The 18,517-nt window shown below is 38.0% G+C and overlaps 1 protein-coding gene across 4 annotated transcripts in view; it reads left to right on the top strand.

Annotated features, from left to right (window-relative positions):
* Positions 1-18,270, top strand: part of MYB (MYB proto-oncogene, transcription factor) — a 35,057-nt gene extending 16,787 nt beyond the window's left edge. For 3 of the 4 annotated variants that reach the window (XM_004318188.4, XM_004318190.4, XM_033867759.2), the window contains 6 exons: positions 591-733; positions 1,956-2,070; positions 2,163-2,288; positions 3,409-3,519; positions 5,901-6,008; positions 16,993-18,270. In XM_004318188.4, coding sequence (XP_004318236.2) covers positions 591-733; positions 1,956-2,070; positions 2,163-2,288; positions 3,409-3,519; positions 5,901-6,008; positions 16,993-17,109 — 720 coding nt within the window. In that variant the 3' untranslated portion in view covers positions 17,110-18,270. The remainder of the gene's footprint in view (positions 1-590; positions 734-1,955; positions 2,071-2,162; positions 2,289-3,408; positions 3,520-5,900; positions 6,009-16,992) is intronic. The other variant, XM_004318192.4, reaches the window with a different exon arrangement.
* Positions 18,271-18,517: the final 247 nt, after the last annotated feature.

Genomic DNA, 18,517 nt, shown 5'->3' on the forward strand with positions numbered 1-18,517 from the left:
TGTTTACTGCAGGACCTCTCAAAGTTTTTAATATACGGATGTGCATTGTGAATTTCCAGGAGGAGATTACAATATGTGTGTTTCCCAAATTTGTTTTACCTTGGAACCATTTGAGGAACACCTATTACTTTCTCAGAACATCAGTGTTCTGAGAGATACAGCTTAAATTATTCAAGAATTTTCCACATAATGTCAACTTTATATAATAATGGTTCCTAGATCATTAAAGAGAAAAAACAAAGTATGAAAGAAAAAAATGATTACTTTCCAAAAAAAATCACGTTAACACCTTTAATGTTAATAAGAAATGCATCTCATTCTCTTTAATGACAAGTGTCCTTATTGAGAATGTTTTCTTAGGATTTTGCAAGTTTTTCAGCATTGACTCTAGATTTTATTTCTTGGAAATCATACTCCAGATCCCGGGTGCTGAATTGAAATAAAACACTATGTGCTTGTTAACATCATTGTTATCTCAGATAATGGTCCAGTAAAACACACCTACTTGTTAACAACATGTCATTTTTAAATTGGGCTGAGTAAAGAATCACTGTTTAATTTAAGTATATTTTCTTTCTTCCCATATTTAGTTCTTAAACACTTCCAATAACCATGAAAACTTAGACTTGGAAATGCCTTCTTTAACTTCCACCCCTCTCAATGGTCACAAATTGACTGTTACAACACCATTTCATAGAGACCAGACTGTGAAAACTCAAAAGGAAAATACTATGTAAGTCCTTGTTTCAAGAAAAAAATTATTTATTTTATTTACTTATATTTAATTAATAGAATATAGTCCCCAAATGTCTGATCTATTTATATGTATGTAATTTTACTGATCCACTTTTATATACATAGTCATGTGTATCTCCACATTGAATATGCCTGTCCTGGGCATGTTAGAACTACCTAGAGGTAGAAGGTAGGAGAATAAACTAAATTACCTTTTGTAGTTCATTTCAAAATTTCCTATATATGGGCTTCCCTGGTGGCGCAGTGGTTGGGAGTCTGCCTGCCGATGCAGGGGACACGGGTTCGTGCTCGGGTCCGGGAAGATCCCATATGCCGCGGAGAGGCTGGGCCCGTGAGCCATGGCCGCTGAGCCTACGTGTCCGGAGTCTGTGCTCCGCAACGGGAGAGGCCAGAGGCCACAACAGTGAGAGGCCCGCGTACTGCAAAAAAAAAAAAAAAAAAATTTCCTATATATGCAAAGGTAATTTTCAAATAACTTTTCCATTCAGTTTTTCTGTTTGTTCAAAAAGTCCTTTTCTTCTTCACCAAAAACAAGCTTTTTCAGCCTTCTTTCCTCTTTGATTATAAACTTAAGAATGAGTATGGTTCTTTACTTAGTTCATATTTTTTTAATCTTATTTTTTCTTTTTGAAATTTATCTATAGATAGGACCTCTTTTGCCATCCCCAGGAAAATTATATGATTAGAAGCCAAGGAGTGATTAAGTAGTCATTTATAGTCAATAAAGCCTTAACCAATTCAAAGAAATGGGAGAGAACATCAATAAGAATTATAAGAAACCTTTTAAAAAAGCAATTTTATTGTTTCCAATATAAAATACACTTTAAAAGGTTAACATATGTTTTCTGTTGTGGGTAGATAAGAGATAATGAATAGATAAAATTGATTTTTAAATGACATCAGATCTTCACAATACTTATGGTCATTATAAAGGCTTAGGGGTACTACATGTGTTTTCAGAATGATTAAAGAAAGATGAGAAATAATTTAATGCTCTTAGTTTTGTGGTATGATATTTTGAAATATGTGATGTACATATTATCTTTTCCCTAGCAATACATATATGATTCATCAGCATACCCTATTCCATATCAATGAGTTTATTGTATTCAGTAGAAAAATATTAAATTTAATAGGTAGAGAAATGTAAGGGACATATATTCTTTTATATTTAACCAAAACTTGTTTTCCTCTTAAAGTTTCAGAACTCCAGCTATCAAAAGGTCAATCCTAGAAAGCTCTCCGAGAACTCCTACACCATTCAAACATGCACTCGCAGCTCAAGAAATTAAATATGGTCCCCTGAAGATGCTAGTAAGTTCTCACAAAGTTCTTGGGGTTTAGTTGGTTTATTAGCACAGACAGAAATTTTCCTCTGATACAAATGTACCCAATCATCCCTTCAGCCTCAGACACCATCTCATCTAGTAGAAGACCTACAAGATGTGATTAAACAGGAATCTGATGAATCTGGAATTGTTGCTGAGTTTCAAGAAAATGGACCACCTTTACTGAAGAAGATCAAACAAGAGGTAAACACAAGATTCTTTGGAAGGAACAACCCTGCTGTTTTTGTCCCTTGTGGGCAGCTTGATGTGTCTGGGGGAGGGGGGAGGCACTGTGTAACAACACCACTTTTCATAAAAGATTTTCATATAAGATGCAGTTACGAGGTACTGCCAAGCTGTAGGCATGCAATCTTGCATTTGGGAAGCCGAGCCACTTCTATTTCCTTCCTGTTTGAACAGAAAACATGTGAGAGAGTATAAAGGAAAGAGAAGGAAGCAGTTTTGTATTGTACTTTTTAAAATCACTGATATATAGGTGGATGGATGACTGGTTGATACATAGATATTTAATTTTTGGACATCATGGAAAATTGAAACAAATTAATAGTATCTATTTTTTTGGTAAGTCTTTTTGATTTTATTCATTCTAATGAGTGTGGCATTGTACCTCATTGTAGTTTTTTTTAATAGCTCTTTATTGGAGTATAATTGCTTCACAATAATATTGCTTCACAATACTGCATTAGCTTCTGTTGTACACAAAAGTGAATCAGCCATATGCATACGTATGTCCCCACATCCCCTCCCTCTTGAGCCTCCCTTCCACACTCCCTATCCCACCCCTCTAGGTCATCGCAAAGCACCGAGCTGATCTCCCTGTGCTATGCTGTTGCTTCCCACTAGCTAAATGTTTTACATTGGTGTCAAGAAGCATTTCCAACAGGTTCGATACAGTGCCACTTGAATTTATTTTCATATAAGGATAAGTGGTTGAGAGATTGGCCATAGATTTACTTTTTCTTCAGCCTTACTGAGACATAATTGACAAATAAAATTATAAAGTATTTAAAGTGTACAATGTGATGTTTTGATACACGTGTACCTTATGAAAGGATTCTCCCCCATTGAGTTAATTAACACATCCATCTCCTCACATGTTTACCTTTTTTTCCAGTGAGAACATTTAAGTTCTACTCTTTTAGCAAATTTCAGTTATACAATACAGTGTTAGCAACTATAGTCACCGTATTATACATTAGATCCCCAGACCTTATTCATCTTACAGAAGTTTACTCTTGAGTTGAACAGTTTCATGGGAAGTTCTAGCTCTAGAAACAACAAAGCACTTCCTGTTTGCTTTTAGGTGGAATCTCCAACTGATAAAACAGGAAACTTCTTCTGCTCAGACCACTGGGAAGGGGAGAGTCTGAACACTCAGCTGTTCACACAGGCATCGCCTGTGGCAGATGTGCCCGTAAGTTATGACATGTTATGAGATGTGGGCAGCTCACAGAATTCTGTGTGTGGCGTGTGGGACCACTGTGGTTTCGGCATTTAGTGCATCATACTTCTAAATATTCTCTCACATGCTTATTTTCTTATGATTATTAATGTTGAATATAAAGTGAGATTTTCTACATGTGTTGGAAATAGACTGTGTTCAATTGCAGACTTGTTTATTTTCTTATGATCTGAGTCCTTGCCACTTAAAAAATCTGCTGCATGTATACACACATTTCCATGAAAACAGAATATTAAGTTTTACATTTTCTTCTAATTTACTTATTTGTCTTCTAAACGTAGTATAGGGTTTCCCCTGCTATCTGAAAGTAGAGCATTCCTATGATACCTTTAGTAGGCCAAAATGACGTAAAGCAAAGAAGCAGTTTACCTTCGGACATATCTTGCTAACAGGTGCAAAAATTAAATAAAATTAAAAAAAAAAAGAAACAAATGTAACAAATAGAAGCAGACTCACAGATACAGAGAACAAACTAGTGGCTGCCAGAGGGGAGAGGGGTGGGGAGAGGGACGAAATAGGTGAACCGGATTAAGAGGTACGGACTCCCAGTTATAAAGTAGATGTCACAGGGATGTAATATATAGCACAGATAAGATAGTATTTTTTAATAACTGTGTATGATGTGTGATCTATAAAAATATCAACTCACCATGGTGTACACCTGAAACTAATATAATATTTTAAATCAACTATACTTCAATAAAAAGTGAATAAAAATAAGGAAATTGAGATAAAGCACAGGTGCTCACACAATTCAAAACTATGGGGTTGATGCTGAGATGCTGAGTGTAGTGCCTGGGGAAGGAGCTTGGCGGTGCCACTCTAACTGCCCAGGGTGTGTGCTGCCTCTGTAACAGTTGTGGCTGCAAAAGAAAAGCAAAAATTCTCTTCAGGTTTCTTTTGGTTAGCAGTTAGCGAAAATATTAGGTGCTAATGTAGGACTTTCATAAAAGCAAAGTGGTGTGAAGCGAACTTTTGAATAGCAGGGGATGCCTGTATTTCCTCCTTGCTAAGTTGTCTCCTGTTTGGTTTTATGTAGTATCTAGCATAGTGCTAATCACAGTGTCTATAGTAAATTCCCTTTATTGTACCCGATATTGCATTGCTTTGCTTACCACCATTTTTTTAATAGACTATTTTTTCAGAGCAGTCTTAGGTTAACAGCAAAGTTGAGCAAAAGGTACAGAGATTTCCCATATATCCCCTGGCCTCACATATGCACAGCCTCCCGATCATCAACACACCCCACCAGAGGGGTATATTTGTTACAACTAGTGAGCCTACATTGATACAGCATCACCCTAAGCCCAGAGTTTATGTTAGGGTTCACTCTTGGTGTTATTCGTTCCATGGATTTGGACAAATTTGTACTGACATTTATCCACCATTATAGTATCGTGCAGAGTAGTTTCAGTGCCCTAAAAGTCCTCTGCTACTATTCATCCCTCCAACTTCTGGCAACCACTGATCTTTTTACTGTCTCTAGTTTTGCCTCTTCTGGAATATTATATAGTTGGAATCATACAGTGTGTAGCTTTTTCCAGCTAGCTTCTTTCACTTAGTAACATGCTCTTAAATTTCTTCTGTGTCTTTTCGTGGCTTGGTAGTTTTGTTTTCTTTTGTTTTGCCCTTGGTTAACCATCGATTTTAAAGTTTGTAACTTGTGAATGATTGCCCTTTCCCCTTACGAAGAATCAAAGCTAACAGCAATTGCTAATATTTATTCAGTGTGTTCTAAGTGGTGAGTAACAGTCTAAGAGCTTTAGATACGTTAACCCATCTAATCCTCACAAGGTTGGTGACATTATCATTTCCATTACACCAGGGGGGAAACTGAGGCACAGGGAGGCTTAGTCACTTACTCAAGATTGTATAGCTTATAAGTGGCGGTTCTGGGTTAGAACTTTAGTCTAGTTCTAAATTCCATACTTTTCACCATTATATTATACTGCCATTAATCTGTAAGTCAAAAATATTTCTTTACCAATATATGAAATAAACAGTTCTCTCACCAGAGTTTAATAAATTTTTTAAAGCACAAATTTATTAATCCATTTAGCAGATGTATTTTGAGTGCCTGCCTCATGCCTAGAACTGTGTGGGACCCTGAAGCTTTTTGCTTTAGTGATGTTTGCCACAGTGGGATTAGTGTTAGTACATAGTTGAGTTCTCAGTTTAGCTCATTGGGAAGAGAATTTCTGGCAAATACCTGCATTTTTTTCCTGCCAATGTGTGTCAACTCATAGTAATCTACTCTCTAAAGTGTTAGAATTGTGTCGGCTCTCCTATTATCCAACCTCATTTAAATTTCAAATTATTCTCTTTCCCTTTAGAATATTCTTACAAGTTCCGTTTTAATGACACCAGTATCAGAAGATGAAGACAATGTTCTCAAAGCATTTACAGTACCTAAAAACAGGTCCCTGGCGAGTCCCTTGCAGGTAATTATTATTCCAACATTGGTATCTTAAAAGTCATTCACTAAAAAAAATTTTTTTTTAAAAAAAAGAAAAACATTTTAGACATAGAGGAGTGATGCTTTTAAACAACTCCCAATGTCTAAAAAACTCCTAAAATTCCTTGTTGCCACTCATATGAGACTCACTGGAAATTTCTTATTAGAGCAGGCTCCCAAAGCCTGATGAAGTGAAACATTTCTTACTGTGACTGAGACTAAGATTGTTAATTACACATGTGTCAATACCTCCTTCTTCTACTTTTAAAGGTTTTATAAAAAATTGGTATAGTTTAATTTTAGTTTCAAAATTTTTTATGTTTTCTGCTCCCTCACTAAGCCATCAAAGCTCAGACCCTGTTTAGATTTTCAATGAAGTTTGAAATTAGATAGCTAGAAAAGAATTACAACATATTTGACTATCAGAATGACAAACTCAACTGTCAGTGTTATGTGGCTAATCTGTAGTTGAACATCTGCTCACGGGTTTTAATATCAAAAGAGATTTCCCTTTTTTGAAGGAGGTGTATGTTGATGAAATACAACAAATTCCAAATTAATCCCCAGCCAAATGTAAATAAGAATGCAAATTTGTTTCCTTAAATTATTTAAAGCATTTCCCAACATTCAATAGCCCAGTACCCAGCCACCTGCTGAGCCCTCCTCCCCTCCATCCTCCTGTGCTACACTGAGGGAAAAGCCATAGCCCCTGCAGCATGCAGAGAACCTGGATTAGGAAGTGGAAAGTCACAGTTGTCCTGTGAGGGAAAGGCACTGTTTTAGGCAGTGTGATTTGAAAGAGTGTCCTGTTCCTGGAAGGGCTTTCCCATCACTGCAGTAGGCCTTCTCTCTCCAAATTGTGAGACTCTTAAGACTACCTCCTTTAAAGCATTTGTGATATTTAGCATTATTTTTAAGAAATACAAATACAGCTGGAAGGGCTGTAGGCACACTTTGTGTCTTAATTCCATCAGATTGCTCTCCTTGTGGCTTCTATCTGATCCAACTGCTTTGATGAAAGGTGACTGTTGACTGGAGTGTGGACTAGGGAAAGTCTGTCCTTGTGGGGAATCTGGAGTCCTTCCTGAGTCAATCAGGCTTGGGTAGCCATGTGAAGAAGACTCAGAATATGGCAAAGAACTGGAAAATGAGGAAAAGAACAGAAGGGGGACATATGGGGGACAAAGAAAGGGGATTAGAAGGACTATAACCAGAGCATAGAATTTGACTAGTGCTATTAGTGCATTAATTAAACTAGGTTGAGTTTCATGTATATTTTGTAACATAGGCTAGGATCTGACCGATATTTATAATAGTATAAAAAAAGTGCATTCTAAGTGGCAAAGTGCAACATATATATATATTTAGGGACAGTTATCATTATGTAGGTTGAAAACCCCTGGTTCTTTCCCTAAAACTAAATCCTAAAGCTTTTGGCCTAACCAAATAGTGTTTAGCAAAACCTAAATCTAAACCTTTATGCAGATATAAATAAAATATATCCAGCCAAACATCGTACAGATATAAAATATATATATTACATAAAATTTGGCAAGAGTGTCAGATTTCTAAAAAATAGGTTGTCTAATTTTTACCTTGAAGATTTTAATGATACTAATTAAAAAAATAATCAGTATGGAACTTTATCATCAGCATATTTATGTTTTATTTGATGGAAATATTACTTATCTTTGAAACTCAGTATTAAGTAGTAGCTCTATTTTTTTTTAATTTATTTATTTTTGGCTGCACTGGGTCTTCGTTGCTGCGCGCGGGCTTTCTCTAGCTGCAGCAAGCGGGGGCTACTCTTCGTTGCGGTGTGTGGGCTTCTCATTGTGGTGGCTTCTCTTGTTGTGGAGCATGGGCTCTAGGCCCGCGGGCTTCAGTAGTTGTGGCACGCGGGCTCAATTGTTGTGGCTCGTGGGCTCTAGAGCACAGGCTCAGTAGTTGTGGCGCAAGGACCTAGTTGCTCCGCAGCATGTGGGATCTTCCCAGACCAGGGCTTGAACCCGTGTCCCCTGCATTGGCAGGCAGATTCTTAACTACTGCACCACCAGGGAAGTCTAGTAGCTCTGTTTTTATTAGTCAGTATTTTCTAGTATATCGGTGAGCCATCTGTGGCACTCTACAGATTCTGATATTGTATATTGAGATTAAGCCACCTACGTACATCACATGATGAAGGTAACATTTGTCGGCTCCACTAAACTAAATAATTGAGAGCTATAAGTTGATTTTGGAGTCAATGCTTCTATCTACATTATATGGTTTTAGTGATTTACACCACTCAAATATATTTTAATAACCTGCTATAATAGATAACTAATTCATTTTAAGAATGAATGAGTGAATGGCACGCACCATGTATCTCCTTCATTTTGTGTCATGGAAACATAGCTTCTCGTACCATAGAAATATATGATTTCTAAAAAGTTTCAAACTTTTGTGATAAACATCAGAAAATGCGTCAGATGATTCTAAATATTTAAGCATATATTGCCTATATTTCATATAACCCTGACTCAACAATATTTATGTAGGTAATTTTAAGCAATTTGGTAATTTTTTATTAAAACCATTACGCTTTATCATATATTTCCATTGATAATTCAATTTGACCTAATTAGGCAGATTTCTCATGAACAGTATTGTTGAACATGTTGTGCATTTGTTAAATGATCTGGCTATTCAACTTGAGTACTTTATATAACCTAGAAATTTTGTCATTTGTACTTATAATAAATCAAATGTTAAATGGGATTTTAAGCAAACAATCTAGACATTTTTGTTAGAGTGCATTTAATTAAAACAACTAAATATGACTCCTAAAATATTTTAAATTTCCACTACTTCTAAAATGTCATTTGTATAGTACAGTTGATCGTCTATCCATCTAGTTGACTAAATAAATTTACTTAGGTACAAGAAAAGTTTATTGAAGACTACACTAATTGTGCAATTCTGTGTTCTGTCATTTCAGTGGTAATGATCCTTGGCTTAATTATAGCTGTAACACTTTAGACACAGTAGTTATTGTTTTGAGGCCCCAAATATTGGGGCTTTATAGTTCAGCTTCTAATACACATATAAATGCATGTGCTTATACATGAATACGTGTAATAGTTACATGTCCTTCCTCTCTTCTTGGAGCCAGCCATTTCCCTAAGGTGCTGTGATCCTTTTAGTGGGAAATGGTATGTAGAGACCAAACTCAGGGTGCTAAGTATGCCCATTTTTTATGCGGGTTGTCATTGAGAAGCAAAGAATTTTAATAACTCAGAGCTTTCCAATACCCCTAGTCCATAAGCTATAATGTTTAGAGGCTATTATAAACCATTATGCACAATGTTATATTTGGTTTTGAAATTATTTATGCTTGATCTTTTTTTAAAAGGAATTTGCAGCAGCTGCATAATAGTATAATAGTTGGATTTCTTCTTTTTTTTAGTTGCCTAAACTTTAATTGTAAAAACAAACAGGGACTCTTATAATAAAAATGTCCTGAGACATTTTTGATATTTGTGTCTTTCATGTAGCTCAGAATATGTGAGATTTTCGGACCATTGTGCTGTTTTCCTCATGCTGTATGGTAGTAGAGAATGGAGTCTAGAAGCTTATACACAAATGAGGAAATAGACATTCAGCCTAGAAAGCTTGCAGTTTGGAGCAGGAAAGGCAGATTCACTGTGGAACACTACTGGATTCTGCTGTTCGAAAGTTACCCTGAAAGAGCCCAAGGCAGACACACACACATACACACACACACAGCTCCCTCAGCAAGGAGAAAAGAACTGCCTGTTTTTCTCAATGTGCTTTCAATTTGCTTTACATTTTGAAATAAATACATTATGCCAATAAACATTTCCTAAGGTAGACATTTTCATTGGTAGATCTGAAACTGTACTTAAGTTATAAGCCTCTGAACTTCTGTATTTTTCTCTTAAATTATAATTTCCTTTTATTCCTGTTTAAAACCCAAATGTAAAAGATGTGTTCATATGCTTTTTACTCACTCACTTTCCTCTTTTTTGTAACCACAGAATGACAGCCTTAAATTTTAATTTCCTGACTTGCCTTGTCCTAGCCTTACTTTTTAAAAACAGTGAGTTTAATTTAAGTAAATTTCTCAAGCCATTAACACTTAAACACATTTGCACAGCATCAAAGAATCTTACGATATTATTGCAAGCAGTTGAAGCTCACTGCTTCAGTTCCACGTGCTTTGGATTGCTTTTTGCATGATTGGCATTGCTAAGGAGTGTAATAAGCTAGCATGCAGGCAACAGGCACCTGGGTTCTAGTCTAGACATCAGCAGTTTCTAACTGCATGTTTTTAATTCATTAACTTCTTCAGATGAAAATGCTCTCATTTTAAATTGGGGACTATAGTTATTTCCTCCACTTATCATACAAGGTTTCTATGAAGATCAAATGGATATAATATTACTTTCAAAATGGCAGCACAGGGCTTCCCTGGTGGTGCAGTGGTGGAGAGTCCGCCTGCCGATGCAGGGGACACAGGTTCGTGCCCCGGTCTGGGAAGATCCCAAGTGCCGCGGAGCGGCTGGGCCCGTGAGCCACGGCCGCTGAGCCTGTGTGTCCGGAGCCTGTGCTCCACAACGGGAGAGGCCCGCGTACCGCAAAAAAAAAAAAAAAAAAAAAAAAAAAAAAAATGGCGGCACACTTGCCAATGTACCTTGGTGGTACCTATTTTCAGACAAAGGGTATGCACTGTCCCTGTCCTTAGAAACATAGGCAAGGAGGCCTCACTTTGCACTCTGGTGTATTATTTCCTCTCACATGTTCTTTCTCATTCCTTGCTCCACTCTGGCAGAACTGTGTCAGTGGGTCACCAAAAGCGATTGCTGATTCAACTGATTCCTGAAATAAAGGTAGTCAGATCTCTTTGGTGTTATGGAGATGAGACAACTGATTTACTGGTCTTCTCTATTTTTCTGCTGCTTGTGTTGGCATGTCAACTGACACAGAAACAGTCCGTCTCCATGTGACATAGATCTTTCCAGGCATTTCTTAGTGTTAGTGTGCTGTTGTTGACCTACTCCCCTGGATACCTCTGTATCCATTTGGTTCTCCCTTGGGTCACTTTTTTCCACTTGCCCTGGCAAGATTTCACATAGCTGTCAATAATATTTCAGTGACCTGCTTTCAATATATCTTATATAATAAGCAAGTTTACCGTGTACAGTTTTTGGGGTGAACTGAGAAAGGCTAAATGAGTGGGGAAGGCAAGTTGAGCTCAAATTCAGAGTGCTCTACCCCAGAGAGTACACGACCTGGATTTTTTTTTTTGTTTGGTTGGGTTTGGTAAACACTGTGATATTGAATCTTCCTTGGGCCAACAAAGATAGAATTGCTTTAGAGCAATCTGGCACTTATCTTAATCTCAATAGTTGAAAACCAATATGTGACTAAGGAAAGAGCTATTCTTTCAAAAAATTGTGACATCTGAGGCTATGTGACTACAACTGTTGGGAAGTCTATCAACATGTAAGATGAAAAGAACCCTAGAGACATTGGCGACAAACTCCAAATTTGGTAAAAGTCCATCCCTATTAGCGATTGTTAACTTAGACGTGGGTGGGATGTGAAGGCGCTGGTGGATGGAACACCCTCCATCACCATCTGGACCTTTGACCCACGCTAACTTTTAGGTCTCTTTTCTATGAAAAGTTAGCAACTCTGAAGTTGGGAGCATTTAATTGTTTTGTGCAGACATAGGGAAGCATTTATGCGTGGGAAAAGTTTGATAACCATTAACCTTACCTTAGCCACACTTCATCTCAGGTTTATTCTTGACTCTCAAGATACAGCTAAAGATTTCAACATTATCTCTTAGATAACTAATACATTTTAAAAGATGCCCCACTGGGAAGGAATTCTGACTTTTAGAATTTTAGTCCAGAGTAATTCTTTTCTTCAGATAGGTTAAATGGAATTATCAAATAATTCTTAGTCTTTTGGACACCATTTATATCTGCCTATTATTTTAAAAAATGAAACAGAAAAACATAACACCATCTTATAAGTTGTTTTGGTTTTGCAAAATCATTTTTTCATGACTTAACGCAAGTTTCTTATGAGGTCTGTGAACTGTAAAGCACATACCCTGCCAAGGCTATTGACGGCAGCAGCTACTGTGTGAAGCTGCTCTATGAATAGAACGACAATGGCAGTTCTTGTTCAGCATGATGAAAAAACCATTCATATTCTAAGTGAAAATGTGGAGATAATTTAATTCTGACAGAAAACCACCTGTGGACATGGTCTTGTCTCATGTTTTGTCTTCTGTTTTATATAAAGGATCTGCGTATTTATTTAAAGTGCTTCAGCAGGATATCCCAGTTAGACCTCTGACAGTCCTTTTTCAGTTCACTTCTGCCCAGGGGCAATTAAAGGTAAATTATGGGATAAGTAAGATAACTCGCGGGCAAGAGGAGGAAGATGTGCAGTAGGATTATTAATGTTGTAATGAATTAGGGTAGAGTGACATGTCTGCAACAGCACCATGGGTTAGTCATTTAACAAGAATTCATGTGCCGAAATCTGTAATTCTTTTTTTTTTTTTTTTCCTTTTTTTGCGGTATGCGGGCCTCTCATTGTTGTGGCCTCTCCCGTTGCGGAGCACAGGCTCCGGACGCCCAGGCTCAGCAGCCATGGCTCACGGGCCCAGCCGCTCCGCGGCATGTGGGATCTTCCCAGACCGGGGCACGAACCCGTGTCCCCTGCATCGGCAGGCGGACTCTCAACCACTGCGCCACCAGGGAAGCCCAAAATCTGTAATTCTTACTAATTCTTTAGTGTAAATGAAACTAACATTTAAGGAGAGGGAATGAAGAGGGTGCCCAAGGATCTATATGACAGTATTAAAAAACATCCTCTAGCACGAAGACATTTAATCCTCCTTTGTCAGAACTATTCCATCAGCTTGAAAAGTTGGCCCAGGGCCCCAGGGCTTCAAGGTAAGGAGGGAGAAAGAAATAGCAGGAGGAGGCAGCTGCCCTTTTGGCTGGTGGACCTCAGCATTTCGCTTCTTACCCAAGTATTCGAACTTCTGCTCTTCCTTTACCTTCACAAAGTAGGTATGTGTCTGCTCTGACCAGTGTTTCCATTCATGGTTGTAAGAAGTGCTTGCTTTGTACTCTCACGGTGCGGAAAAGGAGCTGCCCACTCACGTTCGCCTTTTTGTTCTGCGCTCAGTGGTTCTTGCACACAGTGGCTACTGTGTCTTGGTGTCTGTCTACACTGGGAGGTTCAGGTGTTCCAAGTCGTCTTGCCCTCCCTCAACTCTGAGCTTCAGGGCTTAGGTGCCCCTCAAATGCTCTGCTTTCTGAAGTTTGGATAGGTCAGTCAATTTGATTTATTTCTTCATAAATTTCATTTTGACTTGGGGGAAGCTGACTGTTTGAAAAGTGTTTTCAAAGTACTAACTAAAAATATATGGTACCTTCTTTATATTGATCTTGTTTTAAATATCTGGTCCTGGAGGAAGAGCCAAACATGAATAAGTGATGAGCCATCTGGGAGATCCAACAAGAACACAGTTAAAGTCCAAGTTGAAAATATACTAAGCCGATAACTGTGTTAGATTCTCTTGAACAGACATTGGGAATCCCGAATTAAGTACTATGTTGTCAAGGATCAGAACTTGACTTTTACCAAGAGGCATTGTAAAAGCAAGCATGAGATTCTATTAATATAGGATTTTAGGATACTTAATTTACTTTAATATAGAAAATTAATCCTATGTTAATTGAAGCACAGCTAAGTAGAAAAATTCTTAACCAGAGAAAAACAGAAACAATCCTTTCTTCCTTGCTCCTCACTTTTATCTCCGTTTTCACCTACATCCTCCCTTCCCCTTCATTTGTTTGTATGTATTCTTTTGAAATATGTATTTTTGGGTTTTGTGTGTATCTTTGTTATGTTTTGCTTACATATAAGATATTAGCATATTAAGATATTTTATTCTGCATCTTTTTGTTTGTTTGTTTGTTTTTGCGGTACACGTGCCTCTCACCGTTGTGGCCTCTCCTGTTGCGGAGCACAGGCTCTGGACATGCAGGCTCAGCGGCCATGGCTCATGGGCCCAGCCGCTCCGCGGCATGTGGGATCTTCCTGGACCGGGGCACGAACCCGTGTCCCCTGCATCGGCAGGCGGACCCTCAACCACTGCGCCACCAGGGAAGCCCTCTGCATCTTCTTTAGTCACTTGCTTTTAAGATCCATGTACTTTGTTCTGTGTACATCACTGATTCTAAGCCCTGCATAGTACTCATCATGGACAGCCATCATCTTTAACTATTGACTCTCAAATGGTAGTTAGTATATGTCATATTGTTATTGTATGTCACATTGTCATATGTTAGGATGTCACATTGTTATTATATGTCACATTGTCATATATGTTCTATGTGTGTCACTACAAATACAAGCTCAAAATTACAATGATAACATTAAATTTTATTTTGTTAATTGGATTCCTTGTGCCAATTAGGTGTTTCAGTGCTGCACTGAAAAATGTTAGCAACAACACGTAAGCAGTCAACTAAACTAAAATATGAGACTTGGATGGGCAGATAACACGCCAAAGAAATATGTATATGTAACCCACTTCCTTCAAACTAGACAAACATCATTTATTCAGAACTGTATCAAAGAATGCTTAACCTACTCTGGTGATTTTACTTAGTAAAACATTAAATGTGACTCAATGGCAGAAGTCAGCCCAGAACGCCTTGTCATCTTTGTCCTGTCATTTTTGTGATTCACAGTTCCGGGAAAATATTATGATAATCAATCTTGCCTATGTAGTATTTCAAGTTATGTATTGAGCCTCTGAGCCTTGAGAGTAAATATGTGTAAACTTGGATGGTGGCTTTACATTGGCCGTGAGATGGCACGACAGACTGGGCAGAAACTGGGTAATCTACTTTGTGTCCTGTGAAAGTTTACAAGTTAGAAACATGGCACTGTAAACCTTATGTCACTGAAAATTTATTCCAGACCCTAGGCAAGGAAGCCCCTTCACCATACAAATACCACGTTCATTTGGAATTGTCTTACCTATTTGCTAAAAGTCTGATGACTTTGACACCTCATCTAAGCACTTCTTCCTGCATTCCAAGGCCCTGCTGACCGGACCCTACAATTTTCCACTGATAAGAACTCTAATGGAAGCAGCGAGTTAGAGCCCGGATTCACATTTCTACTTCATCACTTCTTAGCTGGGTGACTTTAAGGGTGTTGCCTCAGCTCTCTCTTCCTTTAAAATTGCCTGCTCTGTAAAAAATGTGTAATGAGCCATATTTATGCCACTGGTGTTTTGTATGAGAATTAAATGAGATGATACATGTAAAATACTTAGAAGTGTGAGTGGTGCGTAGTAAGCACTTGTTAAATGTTGTCATTAAATCCACTGTGTCCCTTCCTCTCTGTCTCCCAGTCCCTCCCACAAGCAGTGTACAAACTGCAGCTTCCTGACTCTTTCATGTTATTTTCCCACCCGGGTTACCCTCTTTACCACTTGTCTATCTAAACCCTGCCTATTCATGCCCTTTGCCTAGAGCATGGCCCTGGCTGCTCGTTGGTGTCCCCTCTCCTCCTCCTCTGGCCGTGGGACCACAAACCTTTCATCTGCCTGTTGTCACTCCACCGGTTTCACATGTGTTCATTTTTTCTCTTAAAGGACAGCAGAGGCCTTTCTTTTCTTATTCTTCTTTTGTCCATGAAAAGCATCCCTCTTAGATATCAATACTAGGAATAGTTGTGCTTTTTAAAACCACTGATTTCGTTTTGAGCTTACAGACAGCAAATCTTATATCTGCTTGTGTTTCTGTTTCCTTCTTTGCATTGACTGCTAGAGAGCTCAGAGCCATGTTTGGAGTTTACATCTTGCCGGTGCATTATAGTTCATGGCAAGTGTTTTGAATACAAATCTCACCTCTTCTTCGTATTATTTATTTTTTCCACATTTCTCTGTGACCCTGCCTTGTCCACTTTTTAAACTCTCTTTGCTTATATTTACTTTGTAAGCATCTTAAATCCTTTTGGGAACTAAGTAGGGCACAAATAGTACATATTTTGGTTTGAAGCAACATGGAGGGAAGGCAGGAGCCAGGGCTCGCAGGAGACAGACACACGTTCAAAACCATTACTCTAGTTACCCACAGAGTGGCCTTGGGCAAGTTATCCTTACTTTCTGAGTCTCCATTTCCTGCCCAGTTTAAGAGAGAATGAACCTCCCACCCAGGGTAGTTGTGCTGTGTAAATGAGATCATGTGTGTGAAGGATCCAGATGCTGCCCATGAGATATTAGTTCCATCCTGTAACTTCCAATGTATCTTTAAAAAGTAAGCTATCCAAGTAAACCGATATTTCTTAATATTTCTTAATTAGTTGGTATTTAATTGATAAATATCCATTTTAATGATAAATTTAATGATAAATTTATTTTCATAACTCAACTTAATCAATTTCATTGTTTAAAAAGATACACTATGTTTAGTAGGTGTTGATCAACTCCAGCACCTACAGGAGCTTCTTTGCTGGGTGGCTCAAGCACTCACCAGTTTGCTTAATAAGCAAATGTCCACAGCTCACCTGAGGTATCTGGGGGATCACACTCATTCCTGTCTCCAACTCTGTGAACTCTCCTAACAGACAAAAGGCACTCAAGTGTGAAGATACAGCTGTATCTTATCATACTGCTTGGAGTGGGTTTTCTCTCTTCGCGATAAACAATTTCTGATAATTAATATCACTTAAGAATGCTGGATTCCTGGTTGTCAGAGGGAAGATTTTATCTGACAAAGGCTCCCTGGTGTCTACTACTTGCTGTCTGGAGGTCACCCTTTTTTTCTGCTGGCCCTGCTGGGACTGGGAATCCATTTGTGGGCTAAAGTGTGTGCTTCCCGGTCTGACCTTGCCATTGCCTTCTCTCTCCCCATTAGCCTTGTAGCGGTGCCTGGGAAACTGCATCCTGTGGGAAGACAGACGATCAGATGACGGCTTCCGGTCAGACTCGTAAATACGTGAACGCCTTCTCAACCCGGACTCTGGTCATGTGAGACGTTTGCAGACAAGCATTATGGTTTTCAGAACACTTCAAGTTGATTTGGGATATAGCATTCCTCTACATGAAACTTTTCATGAATGGGAGAAGAGCCTATTTTTGTTGTGGTACAACAGTTGAGAACAGCACCAAGTGCATTTAGGTGGATGAAATCGTATCAGATTTCACCCAACTAAACGAATTTTTTTAAAAAAATTAATAAATAACAGTCTTACCTAAATTATTAGGTCATGAATTGTAGTCAGTTAGTATCTTACTGCAGATTTTTAAAATAAAAAAAAAACATAAAGTGATTTATCTGTATTTTAAGAGGACCAGTATTTTTTCTGTGATAGGGTTTTTGAAATTTTACACAAAAAGGTACTCCAATATTTCACTTTTCTCAATCACTAAACACAATGCATTACTATAAATGTTGGCTTAACACCATGGAATAAGTAATCAATATTGTAAATGCTCATTTATGGTTAATAACATTGGAGGTACATTTACTGTACTAAACCATTTTATGAGGGTTTTTTTGTTAGCTTGCTTTAAAAATTATTACTGTATGAAATAGTTTTATAAAAAATTATATTTTTATTCAGTAATTTAATTTTGTACATGCCAAATGAAAAAAAATGTGTTTTGCTGCTATGGTCTTAGCCTGTAGACATGCTGCTAGTATCAGAGGGGCAGTAGAGCTTGGGACGGAGAGAAAAGAAACTTGGTGTTAGGTAATTGACTATGCACTAGTATTTCAGACTTTTTTATTTTTTATATATATATATACTTTTTTTCCTTTTGTAATACATTGGAAAACTTGTTTGGGAGATTTTGCATTTGTGGTTGTTTTTTGTCTTTTGTTATTGTTGGTTTATAAGAGCATGCACTGCACTTCTTTCTTGGGAGATCTGTGTTGTTGAAGTCCTATGTTTTGTTTTGAGTTCAGCCTGACTGTTCTTTAATTCAGGGGTTATGTGTTTAATCAGCATTCCCCGTGGTCTCTAAGTGTATAGTCTCAGAACTGCCACACAGAACCTGTGTTTGCAGCTGGGGTCGATAGCCAGTTGCTGCCTTAAGAACATTCGGTGCAAGATGGCCGGCACTGAACTTTTGATATGACAGTGTACTTACTGCCTTGTAGTGAAATAAAGCTGTGCCCTTATTTTACTTACTTTTGACTTCTGTCTTACTTTCGACTGTGGACAATAGTTACAATTTTAAGAAAATGGAGTGAAAGCAGAGCACTTTCCTCTGTTAATAATTTGCACACCATCTGAACTTCACTTGAAGGAGCCAAGAATTATAACTTTGGAGAAAGAAGGACAAGCAAACCAAGTTCAGTAGTTCCCCAAATAATCACGTGCAGAATGACAGCTGGGAAGAATCATCCAGAATCTATCATTCAGGGTTCCAGCAGC

Source organism: Tursiops truncatus, chromosome 12, assembly GCF_011762595.2.
Source record: "Tursiops truncatus isolate mTurTru1 chromosome 12, mTurTru1.mat.Y, whole genome shotgun sequence".
Classification (NCBI taxonomy): Eukaryota; Metazoa; Chordata; class Mammalia; order Artiodactyla; family Delphinidae; genus Tursiops; species Tursiops truncatus.